Genomic DNA, 14,805 nt, shown 5'->3' on the forward strand with positions numbered 1-14,805 from the left:
TGTTCATCTCAGATGCCCATTTCTGGATTGGGTGATCCAAAAATTTTAAGGTGAAATGTCAAACTATTAGTTAACTAATAGGTAATTCTTATTATTTAAACGTTCTTTTTTGTGTGTATTTTAGGGAAGGGTCTACAGGGTGTCAGGGTCTCACTACGTTATTGCACCTTTTTAATAGGTGCATTAAAAAATCCACCTATTTACAGCCTTCCAAGAGCTGGGATTACAGGCGCACACCATATTTAATGCTTCTTAAGCATACTGTAAAATTTTTTTTCAATTTTTATTTTTACTTATTTTTTTATGTATTTAATACAGGGTCTACAGGGTCTCACTACACAGATCAGACTCGTAGTGATTCTCCTGTTTTCAGCCTCCCAAGTGCTGGGATTACAGGTGCGTGCCACTAAACCCAATCTCTAGCACCATCTCAGCATGCCCCAGGGGCAGGGCCAGCACAGCACACTGTGGATCAAACCCTGGTCCCTGTATCTGCCTCAGCAGGTACTTTAATCCACTGAGCTATTTGACCAGCCCTAAATTTTTTTCAGTTTTTAAATGAGGCTCGTATAACTCCTAACATCGAAAAAGGCAAGGGCAACATGAAACAAAGAAAGCTACAGTGAAAACTCCTAAGTAAATTGATGGTGAACCTAATAAAGTATCATATTAAACCACCTGGGGTTTAATCTTAAAATTTAAGTATAGTTTAACACTTAAAACTCTATTAATGTAATTACTTCATTGATAAACTTAAAGCGAAATATGATTATTTCAATGGATATGATAAATATGCATTCACTGAAAAAATTAAAAAGAAAGCTAATAGCAAGAGTTGACAAGGATGTGAAAAAATTGGAATCCTCATTTTGCAAAGTATAAAAACTAGAACCCAAACATATTGTTGGTGGGAAGGCTAGCAGCTATTTTGCAAAATAAACATGGTAGTTCCTTAAAAAGTTAAACATAGGCTTACTACTCTACTTATTAAACATAATACCCAATAATTTCATTCTTATTGAAAGACTGCAGAGTAAATATATTTTGTGAAATACTATGTTACCATGTTTCTAAAAAACTGAAAAAAATTGGGGCTGGCCAAATAGCTCAGCTACCCAAGAAAAATTAAACCAGGTGTCACCACAGAGACTTGTGCACAAATGTTTACAGCATCATTTCTTTATTTCAAAGAGGAAAAAAACAAAACAAATAACAAAAACAAAGTAACATGAGAGAGTAAAAAGGGTTCAGAATTTCAAAACAAGAATAGAAGATTAACAATGGTGGCTACATTGTGCACTGTCATCAACAAATTTGTTGCTCAGACTACCAGACCTAGGCATGCATGATTGATAAACTAGAGATGCTGCACATGTTGATCAGGTAGTAAGGAGATAAATAAAAACTGTGTCTCCACAAGATGGATAAATATTTAGAAATATAAAGGAACAAAGTACAGAGAAATGCTACAACACAAGTATACCGCAAAACCATTATGGTAAGCGAAAGTAAGCCAGACATAAAAGATTACATATTGTATGATTCCTTCTATAAGAAATGTTTGAAAAAAAAAAAAAAAGGAAACTCTTAAGAGACTGAAAAAAACCCCTCAAACCTAAAAAAAAAAAAAGTAAGGCTAGAAACATTAATGGCTCCTTGGGGCTGGGGTAGGAATGAGATTGAGTATAAATGAGCACAAGGGAACTTTTTGGGCTAAGACTATTTTAAAACTGAATGGAGGTAATGGTTGTAAAACTGTAACTATATGAAAAAATCATGGAATTGAGCATCTTTTATGGTATTTAAATAAACTTTAATAAAATCTGCTAAAAGTAATTTTTAGAAACATGGTAACAGACTTTCACAATAGATATCTATACATAGATATATAGATATATAGATATATAATCTGCAGTCTTTATGAAAACTGTTTGACGATAATGAAATTTTATTTTGGTACTGAGAATTGAACTCAGGACCTTGTGCTTGCCAGGCAGGTGCTGTGCTGCTCAACTATGCCCTCAGGCCAATGATGATAATGAAATTAAACAAAAATTTAAAAGAACCAAAATACACTCATAATTTTGGATTAATTCAACAAAAATAATGTCTGAGGTATAATCACCTAAAATCTATAAACAAAACAACTTTAAGAAGAGCTTAGAGGAAAAAAAACTTTAAAAAATCCTTGAAAATAGGAACTATGATAAAAATGCAATCCAAGATTATTTGATATAACTAAAAAAAAAGTAGCTTGATCAATGGCCATTGATCGCAAAATCAAATTGTTCAATTGCAATCCATTATTAACTTGACTTTTTTCCCCATAGAAAGGCATCCTTATAAGCGTACTAACTCACCCATATAGATGGGAGTCCCACAAGTGGCCTGCAGCATGGCTTCACTCCCACCATGCTTCTGCACTGCTAAGCCAAAATCAGTCACCTAGAAGAAGAAAGAAACACAGCATCGACACCCACTTTCCAGCCCTGAGCTCAGTCATCCTGAAGACAGGACTGTCACCACACTGCAACCATTATTTACTATGTTCTTGGAGTCAGGACTTGCCCTGTGTTACCAGCAGAGAACCCTCTTTCCCTCCCTCCCTCCCTCTCCATGTGGAGAAGAAACTCAACAGGGAACGTTGGCTCATTAAGTCTACAGAGAACACCCAGGACACAGACTGTCTGTGCCCTCTAATTAAGCCCACCCATTCACAATAGGAAGTTACATCTTGGAAGAAGGCACTTACCATCATTTAGTATTTTTCAGATAAGGTGTTTTTAAAAAGTTCTTTCATTACAAAATGTATTCTAACCTTAGTGTATTTATTATCTACTTTTCTGATACTCAAGTTATGTTCCACTTTGAAGCACCATTAGAAATGCAATTATCCTTTATCAGCACTCACTGAAGCTCTTCTTTTTTTATAATTATTTGTAGTTGGTAAATACTATCTTTTCTTGACTATTATTTCCTTTGTGATTCTACAGCATACTAATTAAAACAATTACTACACTATTAAAAACTACGAGGAGAAAATTAACAAGAAAAAAATCCACAATACCACAGTGTAACTACAAATACACTGGAGGCCTGCTGCTGCAGCAACTGCAGCCTTTCCGCTCCATGCTAAATCTTGGTAATTAAACACTTGCTTATTAAATATTTAGAATGTGCCCTTGGTCTTCTCTCCCAAGGTAGAACACCCTGGGCTGAAAGCAGAAATGCAGGCACATTTATTGATCATATAAATACAGGCTCTGGGTCAACACTGACTGCAAAAGGTTTCTGGTATCTCTTGGTATAAGAAAATGTTCCTGGCTCATGTGTAATATAAGTATCTTTCTAAATAGATGGATCAATTTCTCCATGATTTTTCATACTATCCCACTTGAAGCATTATGATGTACATCTTTATTGAAAATCTATGCAGACATCAAATACACAATTTTGCAACCCAACTGAATTCTTTGGAGACCACTCAATTCCTTCACTTGCCAAATACTAATTAAGCATATTCAGTGTCTCAGGCACTCCTCCAGGTCCCAAGAGTACGACAGACACAATCCCTGCCCTCATGAAGTTTACCAAATACTCAAGGACATTGACCTGTGTGGTCCAATAACGCCCTCGAGCCTATTTACACTGCATTATGACTCCGCCTCTGCAGCTGTAAGTAGCTAACCGCAAGGGTTCATCCCAAAATCAACACATTCACATATTTCCAAAGCACTCACTATTAAAGTGCTGAGTAATAAATAATGACTCCTATCATTTATTTGACATTAAGGAACACTTAATTTGAATAAAATCTTCAAGAATAAACAGTTGGCACATTAATTGTGCTTAAGACATAAATATTAATACCCAGGAAAATTGTCAATGAGAAATACAGACTGTAGCATTTATTCTCAAAAGCACAGCCAAGGTGTGTTTTTCTCTAAATCTGTAACACATTTACATTAAATTACCAGGCATAATTTTGAAATTAATTAGCATTCAGAGCATCTGTTTGCTCGCTATTAACTAATGGTTTGGCGCCATCCAAATGGGTATGTACTTTAAAAAATACAGTTGTGAAACTTAACTTGTAAAATTATTCTTGTCAGCTACAACCTCCTTTGTGACATTTTTAGTTTCTAGCACAAACCACTCCTTTCCTGGCTGCTTTAAATCCACCAAAATGTATCTAAAAAGATCTATTTTGCCACTTTGCTGTTAAACTGTGTATGGACAAATACTTATCACCATTTCTAATATCTTACCTTTATATTTAAGTTCATTTCATTGTTAGCATCAATAAAGCTGCTTTTAACCATTATGTTTTCCAATTTTAGATCTCTGTGTACTATATCTACCAAGAGAATAGACAACAAGTCAAATGAAATGAATAATGGAAAATGAAGGTAACAAAACTAGGATAGTAAAGATAGTTAACAGATTAACATTTGCTGCTGAAAATTTGGAGTGGGACTAAGTATAATTCTCATTCTGTTATCTTAAGCACTCTCCCCTGAATCTCTAACCCTCAGGAGCGTTGTCCTCGCCTCTTCATCCCCACCCATTCCCTGCCTGCTCCAGCTGACTGCTCTTCATGATGAGTGGCCCAATGGTGTAGAGGACCCTGGCGAAGGCCCGGCATTCCCAGAAGGGAGGTGCTCTTAGTCAGAAGCCGAGAAAGGTTTCTCCTATCCTTAGGTGTTCAAAAGAGGGATGGTTTCTTTACTTCTCCACATATGTTACTGTGAACATAAGAATTATAACATATTGTAATTTGACTACATATATACAAACTATGTTTAGGTGCCTTTTTCTATAATATCAGCATACATTGTCTTTTTTTTTTTTTTTTTTTTCTTTTTGAGACAGGGCCTTGCTATGCAGTTTAGGCTGGCCTTGAGCTCACTTTGTAGCCCAGGCTGGCCTGGAACCCTCAGTGATACTCCTGCCTCAGCCTCCTAGTGCTGGGATTATAGGCATGAGCCACCACACCCAGTCTTTCCTATTCTTTATACATTAAAATTCTTTTCTGAATCTTTATTTTATTTTTTGGCAGAACCGGGGATTGAACTCAGGCCCTTGCACTTGCCAGGCAAGCACTTACTCTACTGAGTCATCTCCCCTGCCTCTAAATCTTTATTTTAGAAAATTATTTATTATGTATTTATCTATTATATGGTCTTGCTGCACAGCTCAGACTCACAGTGATCCTCCCGTCTCAGCCCTTCCCAGCCCAGCTTCAGTGCCTGGCATGGCACATCCAGGTTCTGGGGCCAGCATGGCATGCGACACCAGGGATTGAAGCCAGGTCCTTGTGCTTGCCCAGCAGGCACTTAAGACTGCTGAGCTATCTCCTCAGCCCTTTGTAAAAAATCTTTAAAACACAAAATTTGCAGTTGGACAAGGCAGGAGAAGCTCACATTAGATTTTTATGTTCATGAAAACAACCACGTGCCAAACACGAACCAGTTGGTATCTCTGGCATTTGTATCTCTAGAATCCAAATGCTCAGTTCCTCCAGCCCTGGAAGGAGGAAGCTGCATGAGCCCTGCACTTACAACTAGACCCAGGCAGTTGCGGCCCTCACTCAGCCCCAGGGTTTAGCTTTGGGGTTTTATTGCCTCCGTTGCTCTGCTCACCTTTTCTTACATGAGTTCCACACATTTTCATTAGTAATCATTGTAATATGCTTTGACCCTTGGTAAGGCAAGATTCCACTTCTATTGTTGTTCTTTTTACTTGTTGTCTGGCTTCTAGCCCATTTTAGAGTAAGCTTATCAAGTTCCATGAAAATGCTACTAAGATTTTGTTTGGACTTATACTGAATTGATAGTTTACTATGAAAAGGTTTACATGAGCATAATGGTAAGCTTTTGCAAAAATTATTTCCCTCTGATTAAAAGGCCCTCCCTCTTTTTTCACTGAGTTTGTATCCTTCAAATAAAATATTACTTCCTCTAAATGTTCTCCTGACTTTTCAAATCCAGTGGGCACTTACATTCCTGTGCTCTTTGCACTTTGTATGGTTCTCCATGACAGTATTCAACATACTGGATTAGAAGTCATTTTCCATATTCATTGTCCCACTGGCTTTAATTCCTTGAGAAGTGGGGGCCTTATAGTTATTTATTTATTTATAGTCTTTTTGAGACAGGGTCTTGCTATGCACTTTAGGCTGGCCTTGAACTCATGTTGCAACCCAGGCTGGCCTGGAACCCTCAGAGATCCCCCTGCCTTGGCCTCCCAAGTGGTGGGATTACAGGCTTCTGCAACCACATCTAGCTGGGGCTTTATATTTTAATCTTCATAACTCTAGAACCAATCACAGTGCACTAGGTACTCAGGAAGTATCTGCTGAGGAAGCACAAGGTTCCAGTACCAGCTCACTATGTCACTGAGACAAAATTTTTCTTTCTCTGTAAAATGAGAAAGTCCTAAAGCAACATGTAAGCCAAAATAAACTTGAAGGAAGAAAGAAGTAGCATGAGACAAAACAATACCATTAAGTCCAAAAAATAGTAAAGATATTAGCATAATAGAATAAATTTAAAATGTTGATTTAAAAGTACCGTGAAAGGGCCAGCCAGATAGCTCAGTGGATTAAAGCACCTGCTTAGGCAAATGCAGGGACAAGGGTTCTATCCCTCACATGCTGCTAGCCCTGCCCCCAGGGTGCACTGAGACAGCAACTGAGATTGCGCATGGTGGTGCGTGCCTATGATCCCAGTGCCTGGAAGGCTGAAAATATAAGGATCACTATGAGTCTGCTCTACGTACTGAGATCCTGTAGACCCTGTACTAAATACATAAATAAAAATATAAGTACTGTGAAACTACTCTGTATGATACCATACTGGTAGAGAAAAGTCATCAATATTTGTCAAAATCCATTGAATGTTTAGCACCAAGAGTGATTTCTAGCATAGGCTATAGTATTATCTTATATTTTATTATATTTTGTATATTATCTTTTGCATGTTATAGTATATTCTGTATTATATATTTCTGTGTTTATTTTGCATATTATTTGCATATATATAATATTATGATATTATGTTTTCAGTGATAGTGATGTGCAAATATGGGAACATCAGTAACAACAAATGTACTGCTCTGGTGTGGAATTTGAAAGTACAGAAGGCTTTGTACATGGTGGAATGGGAAACACAAGGAAAGCTCTGTGTTTTCTCCTCCATTTTGCTGTGGATATAAAACTACTCAAAAATAAAGTCTAAAATTACTCAAAACAAGAAAAGTCTACACTCGTAGTGATGACCCTATGGCATGCATGCTGCAATGGGCTGTTTGTGCCACTGAAATGAATACTTTTTTAAATGTATTTAGTACAGGGTCTACAGGGTCTCACTACACAGATCAGATTCATGATTCTCCTATTTTCAGCCTCCCAAGCACTGGGATTACAGGCAAGTGGCACTATGCCCAGTCTCAGTTATTGTCTTAGTGTGCCCTAGGGGCAGGGCCAGCACAGCAGGCTGGGGATCAAATCCCAGTCCCTGCCACCTGCCTACGAAGGCATTTTAGTCTGCTGAGCTTTCTGGCCGGCCCCGTATTTGTGCCATTCAAAGCTCTAAAACTTCTCCATTGCTTGCCTAGATATATACATTAATACAGTCTATATACAAGTACTGAAAAGAAAATGAATTTATTGAGAGTACTAATCAAGACAAAGAAAGCTTGTTCTTTCTTTAAAACTTGGAGATTGTTTTGGAGACCGGGTTCAATTATTATATTCCAAAAAAACTTATAAAAATTAGGATCAAGACCTAGAAATGTCTTAATTTCAAACACAGAAAGAGGATCTAATATGCAATCTAAGAAACAAATAAAATTTAAAAGCCTGCTTACAAAAGAAATTGGAATGTTCTCAGAATGTCGAAGAGGAGATTGCTGGGTCCAAGAATTCAGTAAGAGGCAAAGCAGCTCTTTCATGTATGAGGGAACAATAAGAGATTATCTGATTTCTCTTAGCTTCAAATTTTAATTTTTGTTAGTACATATTTGTAGCAACTCCACACATGAAATGTAAACATTATTTGTCTAATTTTTTGTTGTTGGATCTGTATTACACTTTTTAAAAAATTTTAATTAATTTTAATGAAAAAGAAATAGCAATAAGACAGTTTCAAAACTGGTTAGTAGGACAGTTACAATAATTAATACATTGCATATTATTGCCTTCGTAGTAGTTATTCAGAAGACAAGATACAGGCATGATATCTTGTCTAAACAATATCAGTACAAACCTTTCTTCTCACTGAACTAAAAGAAAGTAGATGTATATTAACCTATTTTGTATATACATATATATTTTTTCACTACAAAATGGTCCATCCTGTATATCCTCCTTTTTTTGTTTTGCTTTGTCAGTGATGTATTTGTCTAATTTTGATTTAATACTATTCTCTGCTATTCAAACTGGGTAGAAATGCTCACAACTGCTTCTTTGTCCATATACTATGTAACTATATACCTGCTTTGTTTCTAATTGAAATATATCTAAAACTAAAAGAAAATAGAAAATAAATAACAAATAACTATCCTTTATTACCAAGTGCTATTTATTAACTCTGAATTCTTTTTTTTTGTTGTTGTTGTTATTGTTAATTTTATTGAGAAACAAATAGCAATAAGACAGTTTCAAAACCGATTAGGACAGTTTCAATAATTAATACATTGTATATTGTTGTCTTCATAGTGGTTATTCATAGTAAAAGGTTAACTCTGAATTCTGAATACAATTACTTTTAAACAAAAGTGCTATCTGTGGGTGGAGTGTGGTCCTCTTCTTACCCTTATTGTGAAGATACGCAATAGCTGATGCGAGACTTTGAATGATCCACCGTGTTTCATTCTCTGAGAAATGGCTTTTCCTATCCAGCATTTCTTTGAGTTCTCCATCCTCACAAAGCTCCATCACAAGGTACATTTTCTGACATTATATATTTAAAAGAGAAAGAAAGAGTATGTATCTGGGTATGCTCAAAATGTCACATATTGCACATATGATCACAATCTTAAAGTCAATTTATTCATTCAAAAATATTTTATGTATTACTTGCAAGATACTGTTCCTGGAGGAGCTAAGGAGTAGGCACATAGCCTTGCCCTCAAGAAGCCCACGGTGTAGTTACAACTACAGTGTCACATGCCGAGTGCCAATGACCCAGACGCTATTGGGTTATGGAGAAGGGGCAGCTTCTGCCTGAAGGATTCTAAGGAGAGACAGTCTAGCCAGGGACAATATCTGAACAGGGGTTTACAGGTAGAGAATGCAGAATGCAGAGGAAAAGGCAGAGCACATGGGAATGGTCTCAACAACAACTTGAAACAGCACTAGCTGCTAAAAGAATGACAAATATCTCTGTGTTAATAGCACTGGGAGCCTGATAGTGAGGAAGGGTTGGTGCCAAGTTGTAAAGTGCCTTGGATATCGTGCTAAAGAGGATGGATTTCTTTTCCCGTATGCAACAAGAAGTCAGTAAGGACTTTTAGGCTAACATCTTGGGAGGCAGGAAGTTATATGGTAGCATTATCAGTTTTGCATTTCTAAATGAATACCCTAAAGGTAATGCATAGCCGGGATCAGCAACATTTTTCTAGGAAGGCCAAACCTAAGAGCAAATGTTATAGGCTTCGTAGACCACACAGTCTCTTTCACAGCCACTCAGCTCTGCTCCTGCAGCATGAAAGCAGCCATAAACAAGACAACAACACTTTATTTATGGACTTGGAAATTTGAGTTTCATGTAATTTTCACATGTCATGAAATATTACTCCTTTACAGTTTTTCAATGATTTGAAAATGTAGAAAACTTGGCTTATGGGCCATACAAAAATGTGCAGAGCCAGATTTAGCTCATAGGCTGTCATATACTGACTTCTTTTTATAGGGGTAGATGTGAGGTTCAGAACGGAGACAAAAAAGGGGAGATGAAAAAGACATGGCAATACATAGGAGGTATAAACACAGAGACTCGCCTGCTAACTGGGTATTGTAGAGAGAAGGCGTGGACGAAATGCCTCAGCCACATATGCCATTTCTTCTGAGGCATATTATGATCTCTTTAGGTATTAAAACAGGCAAATCATCTATTCACTCAAAAAGATTCAGGTAACTAAAATGCAGGCCCTCTCCACATGAGTTGTGCCGGGCACAGACTACCCTCCACATCCCCATTCGAACCTCTGCTGCTCAATTTTGGTTGTTCTTAATATTTTGAGATCCATTTCTATTGTTCTAACTACTGTTATTATAATCTCTGTATTCAATCAGTAAGGCTTAAAGCAGGAAAAATAGGTTAATTTTAACCACACAATTCTGATTCACTGAAATTCACTTTAAAATTACAAAAATCACTGCAAGTCTAACACATAAATCAGCCTTTGAGGTGACCATATTTTTCACTGGCAGCACTCTAGGATCATTGGTACCTGAATGTCAAGTGAACTCTTTGGAAGGAAAAGGTACATTAACAGTGGCTATACTGTAAATTGATGTCAATTTAAAATACGTAAGTTGATCAAAATTATACCAATAAAACCTACAAAACAAGTTGTCTTATAATTACTAAAAACAACTACAAAGATCTGGAGAATATTTGGATTCATAAGAAACCACAGAAATGATCTGTATTTAACTAATTAGGCAGCAATTTCCTTTAGGTGGCTTTAATGAAAAGTCCAGCTGTCCTGGCTAGGGCTCCACCTGCAAGCCTGGTGAACGTCCCCAAGACCTGGTGAACTTTCTGTAAGAAGCGTGGCAAGCACGCAGAGTGACAACCCCACAGAGTGACACAGTACAAGAAAGCCAAGGAAGGATTCCCAATGTGCCCAGGGAAAGTGGTATCATGACAGAAAACAGAGTGGTTATGGTGGACAGACTCAGCCGATTTTCCAGAAAGCCAAAACTACACAGAAGATGGTCCTGAGGCTTGAGTGTGTTGAGCCCAACTGCAGGTCTAAGAGAACACTGGCTATCAAGAGATGCAAGCATTTGGAACTGGGAAGAGGTAAGAAAAGAAAGGGCCACGTGATCCAGTTTTAACTTTTCATGGTTTGTTTTATTGTGAAGACAATAAAATCTTGCTGTGTTCAAAAGAAAAAAAAAGAGACAGAAAAGAAAAGTCTAGACATTTGTTCGAATTTAATAAAGTAGAAAGGGCATATCTGGCCTGTGTGAATCAAGGATGAGCAATACACACAAGAGGACAATCACAGATGGTGGTTTCCTTAGTCTTTAAACTTTTCTAAACTTGTATTTCCACTAACATCCATGGTGGAGTAACAGATTTATCCTTCTGTTTGAAACAACTTAAGAACTGGACAAGAAGACTGGGTGTGGTGGTGCACGCCTATAATCCCAGCACTTGGGAAGCTGAAAACAGGAGTATCACTGGGAGTCCAATCTACATAGTGAAACACTGTAGACTCTGTACTAAAATTAAAAAAAAAAAAAAGAACTGGCCAAGATACTTAAAACAATGTTTAGACATTAGAGTAGTAATAGGAGGAGGAGGAGGAGATGGAGAAAGAGAAGGAGGGAGGAAGGGAAGGGGGGAGAGACAGAGAGAGAGAGAGAGAGAGAGAGAGAGAGAGAGAGAGAGAGAGAGCCCAAGACCAAGACCCTATGATTCCTGAGTGGAGAAAGTTTCTAGACCACAGGGCAGGGATGGGAAATCCAAGCAGGCCCCAGAAACTCTATGAGTGTGATGAGGTGGAAGTGGGAGCTCAACAAGACCAGGACCACTAAACTTCACACAATAGTAACAAAGAGGGGAAACTCCAGAGACTTACTTTGTTTTCGGCAGAATGCTAATCAGCACATTTCCCAAAGGTGGGAAATGAACTGTGCAAAAGGAACAGGGAGAACAGTCACCTGAGCTTGCTCTTGTCTAGAAACTGTGCACTCCCACTAGCCGGAGTGAAAGCCTCAGAATCCATGAGGCTCTGGGCAATGCATACATGCTCAGGAGAGTTACACCTCATCAGTAGGGAAAAACTAGCTCTAGAATAATCACAGTTGCTCTGGTACCACCTAACTAAAATTATAGCAAGTTTTGAAAGTATCAATGTGTTTATAAGTGACTAAAAGTTCAAAAATATTTATAAGAATATAAAACATCCAGTATCTAAAATGGTAAAATTCACTATGTCTAGAATCTAACAAAAATAAGTATATAAAGCATGAAAATAATGAAGAGGGACATTCAATCCATTTAAGTTGACTTACAAATGACACACATGATAAAATTAGAAAAAAGATAGCATCATATTATAGTTATTATAATTATATTCAAGAAAGTGAAAGATTGAGTATGCTAATAGACACATGGAATGTGTGTGTGTGTGTGTGTATATATATATATATTCCACTGGAAGAGATTAATAGCATATGTAATATTATTAAATCTGATGACAGAGTAATAGAAATCATGCAAAGAGAAAAAAGAAGAAACACTGTTGAAAAAAGTGAATGAAGACACCAGCATACTATGGACACTCACACAATCTTCCATATGTATTTGAAGTCCCCAAAAACTATTTGAGGAAATAATGGCCAAAGAATTTCCTAACTTTGATGAATTCCATAATTCACAGACTCCATGAACCCTGCCTGAGCACAACAAAAGGAGGATTATATCATAACACATCATAATCAAATTGTTTAAAACTGAGACAAAGAACAAAGCTATTCAAAGAAGGTCTGGAGACAAGGGAGATTACAAGTTGAGGTTAGGGTGTAGCACGGTGACACAACACACACTTAGTATGCACAAGGTTTTGGGTTTGATGCCAGCACTGACAAGAGGGGAGAGTGAGATGAAGGATGCAAACAATTACAACCTAAGACTGGAAAGGGTAGAGAGGACTTTTGATTTTTTGTTATCATTTCCACATACTACTCCTATGAAGGACAACTGTGATCTTTAACAGTTATCAAGCACTCTTAATAAATCTAACACACCACATAACCCAAACTGAGTATTACTACCTTAGAGACTGGCAAAGAAAATTAACACTGACATTTAATAAGACAGATGCTTTAACAGTGTCCCAGTGTCTCATTTGGTTACTTCAATAACCAAAGTGAAGTAAACAGTATTATTAAATCCATTTTACAGATGAGGAATGAGGTGTGCAAAAAGGCAGAGTAACTTGACTGTGCTCCAGTAGGTAATGAGTCATGGAGTCAGGAGTCACGTGACAAGCAATCTGACTCCAGAGTCCACATGTCTGACCACTGCACTATGCTGCTCCCAAGTGGATAAATCTACAACAACCCAAATCTACAACAATTGAGAGGCAGGATGAAAAATAAACCAGGCATCTGAATGACTCTAGATAAAGTAAAAGTGTTTAAAGAGAAGAATGATAACATCTACAGAGAAAAGAAGATAAAACATATGGGAATGACATGGGTGATAAACTATTTTCTATATAATGCCAAGTGTATCAGGCCAATGTGATCAAGAAACTAAACTTGCAAACATGTGACATTATTCCAACAGACTAATGGAGAGACACAGAACTAAAGCAAAAGGAAGGCCATCTCTCAGGAAGCTCTAATCATTATTAGCTGTGTATGAAGTTGTTCTAATTTTAAACATTTGTTTCCAACATGCCACCAGAACATATTACAAAAGCCATCAATCTAATCATCAGACACCTAATTATACAATCAATAATAAAAGTCCTCGAGAATGTTCTCATCAATCTGCAGTGACAGACTCATGCCAAGGACATGAGCAACTGTGCCCAGAGGGATTGCTTCAGAAAGGAATGATATTCATTTTGTAACAATAATAACTTCCAAAACACAGCACCTGATGGAACTTTACCTTAGGCGTCTCAAATATTTGTTCCAAGTGTATGATGTGCTCATGTTTTACACTTTTTAGGATGTTCACCTCACGTTCGAGTAACTTCACAGCAGAGCTTCCAGCCTTAATCAATGAAGAAACACAGATTTCACATACGTCTGTTATTCTCACATTCCTCAGTACAAAAGTTATTTTATATTGTTTTCTACACTTCTTGAGAAATTCCTTTTTCAAATGATACCAGGCAGTTTATCCCATGATCAGATGAAATCATGTCCCTTCTTTCCTTTGTTCAGTTTCAAAGTCTATTTAATTTGGTCTCATATTACAATTATCTCATGCCTATTTCTATAAATTAGCGACATACAATATGTCATCTGTCCCTTCCCAAAATTCTTCCAATTTTTAATATGTTTTTTGATATTTCCTTCAGAATCACATTGATTCTTTCATGTTAGCATAATAAAAACAAAATCTTCTAAAGATATCTATTGGAAATATTTTTTCTATATAAAATGTTTTTATTTTGCCTTGATTTAATTTACATATATCAAAAGCAACAATAGACAATGAGACTTGACATTTGACCCTGTATTCGTACCTCCTGCTCCCTTTGTTTAACACAGAGACAGAAAAGAACCTTAGCATCGTGCCTTGGCTTCAGAACAACTTAGACCAAACTTCATCTCCTAACATCTAACTCTTACAATGTCTGATAGCAAAACCAAAGACAGGAGCATGTCAAGGTTTCAAAAACTTCATTTACAGCATAGGTGACTGACTGTCTACCATGTCATCTAAGAAATTCTGGAGTCCCAGCCCAGGCGGCAGCGTGGGCCGGACCCTCTCCCAGCCCCTCGGGCCCCCCCCCACCACTCCTCAGTGCCTCCCCCAACCCGCCCGCCCAGTAGGATTTTCTGCCGAGTTCCAGGAGCCCCCAGACCCAGTCCTAGCCCAGGTC

The 14,805-nt window shown here is 37.4% G+C and overlaps 1 protein-coding gene across 1 annotated transcript in view; it reads right to left on the reverse strand.

The window, feature by feature from the left end:
* Positions 1-14,805, reverse strand: part of Stk33 (serine/threonine kinase 33) — a 122,807-nt gene that overhangs the window by 95,458 nt on the left and 12,544 nt on the right. Inside the window, exons 2-5 of the mRNA XM_023707600.1 lie at positions 13,863-13,967; positions 8,815-8,953; positions 4,269-4,357; positions 2,361-2,445 (exon numbers count right to left, since the gene is read on the reverse strand). Of these exons, the coding sequence (XP_023563368.1) occupies positions 2,361-2,445; positions 4,269-4,357; positions 8,815-8,953; positions 13,863-13,967 (418 nt within the window). The remainder of the gene's footprint in view (positions 1-2,360; positions 2,446-4,268; positions 4,358-8,814; positions 8,954-13,862; positions 13,968-14,805) is intronic.

Source organism: Octodon degus, unplaced genomic scaffold (genome assembly GCF_000260255.1).
Source record: "Octodon degus isolate 3935 unplaced genomic scaffold, OctDeg1.0 scaffold00302, whole genome shotgun sequence".
In the NCBI taxonomy this organism is placed as follows: Eukaryota; Metazoa; Chordata; class Mammalia; order Rodentia; family Octodontidae; genus Octodon; species Octodon degus.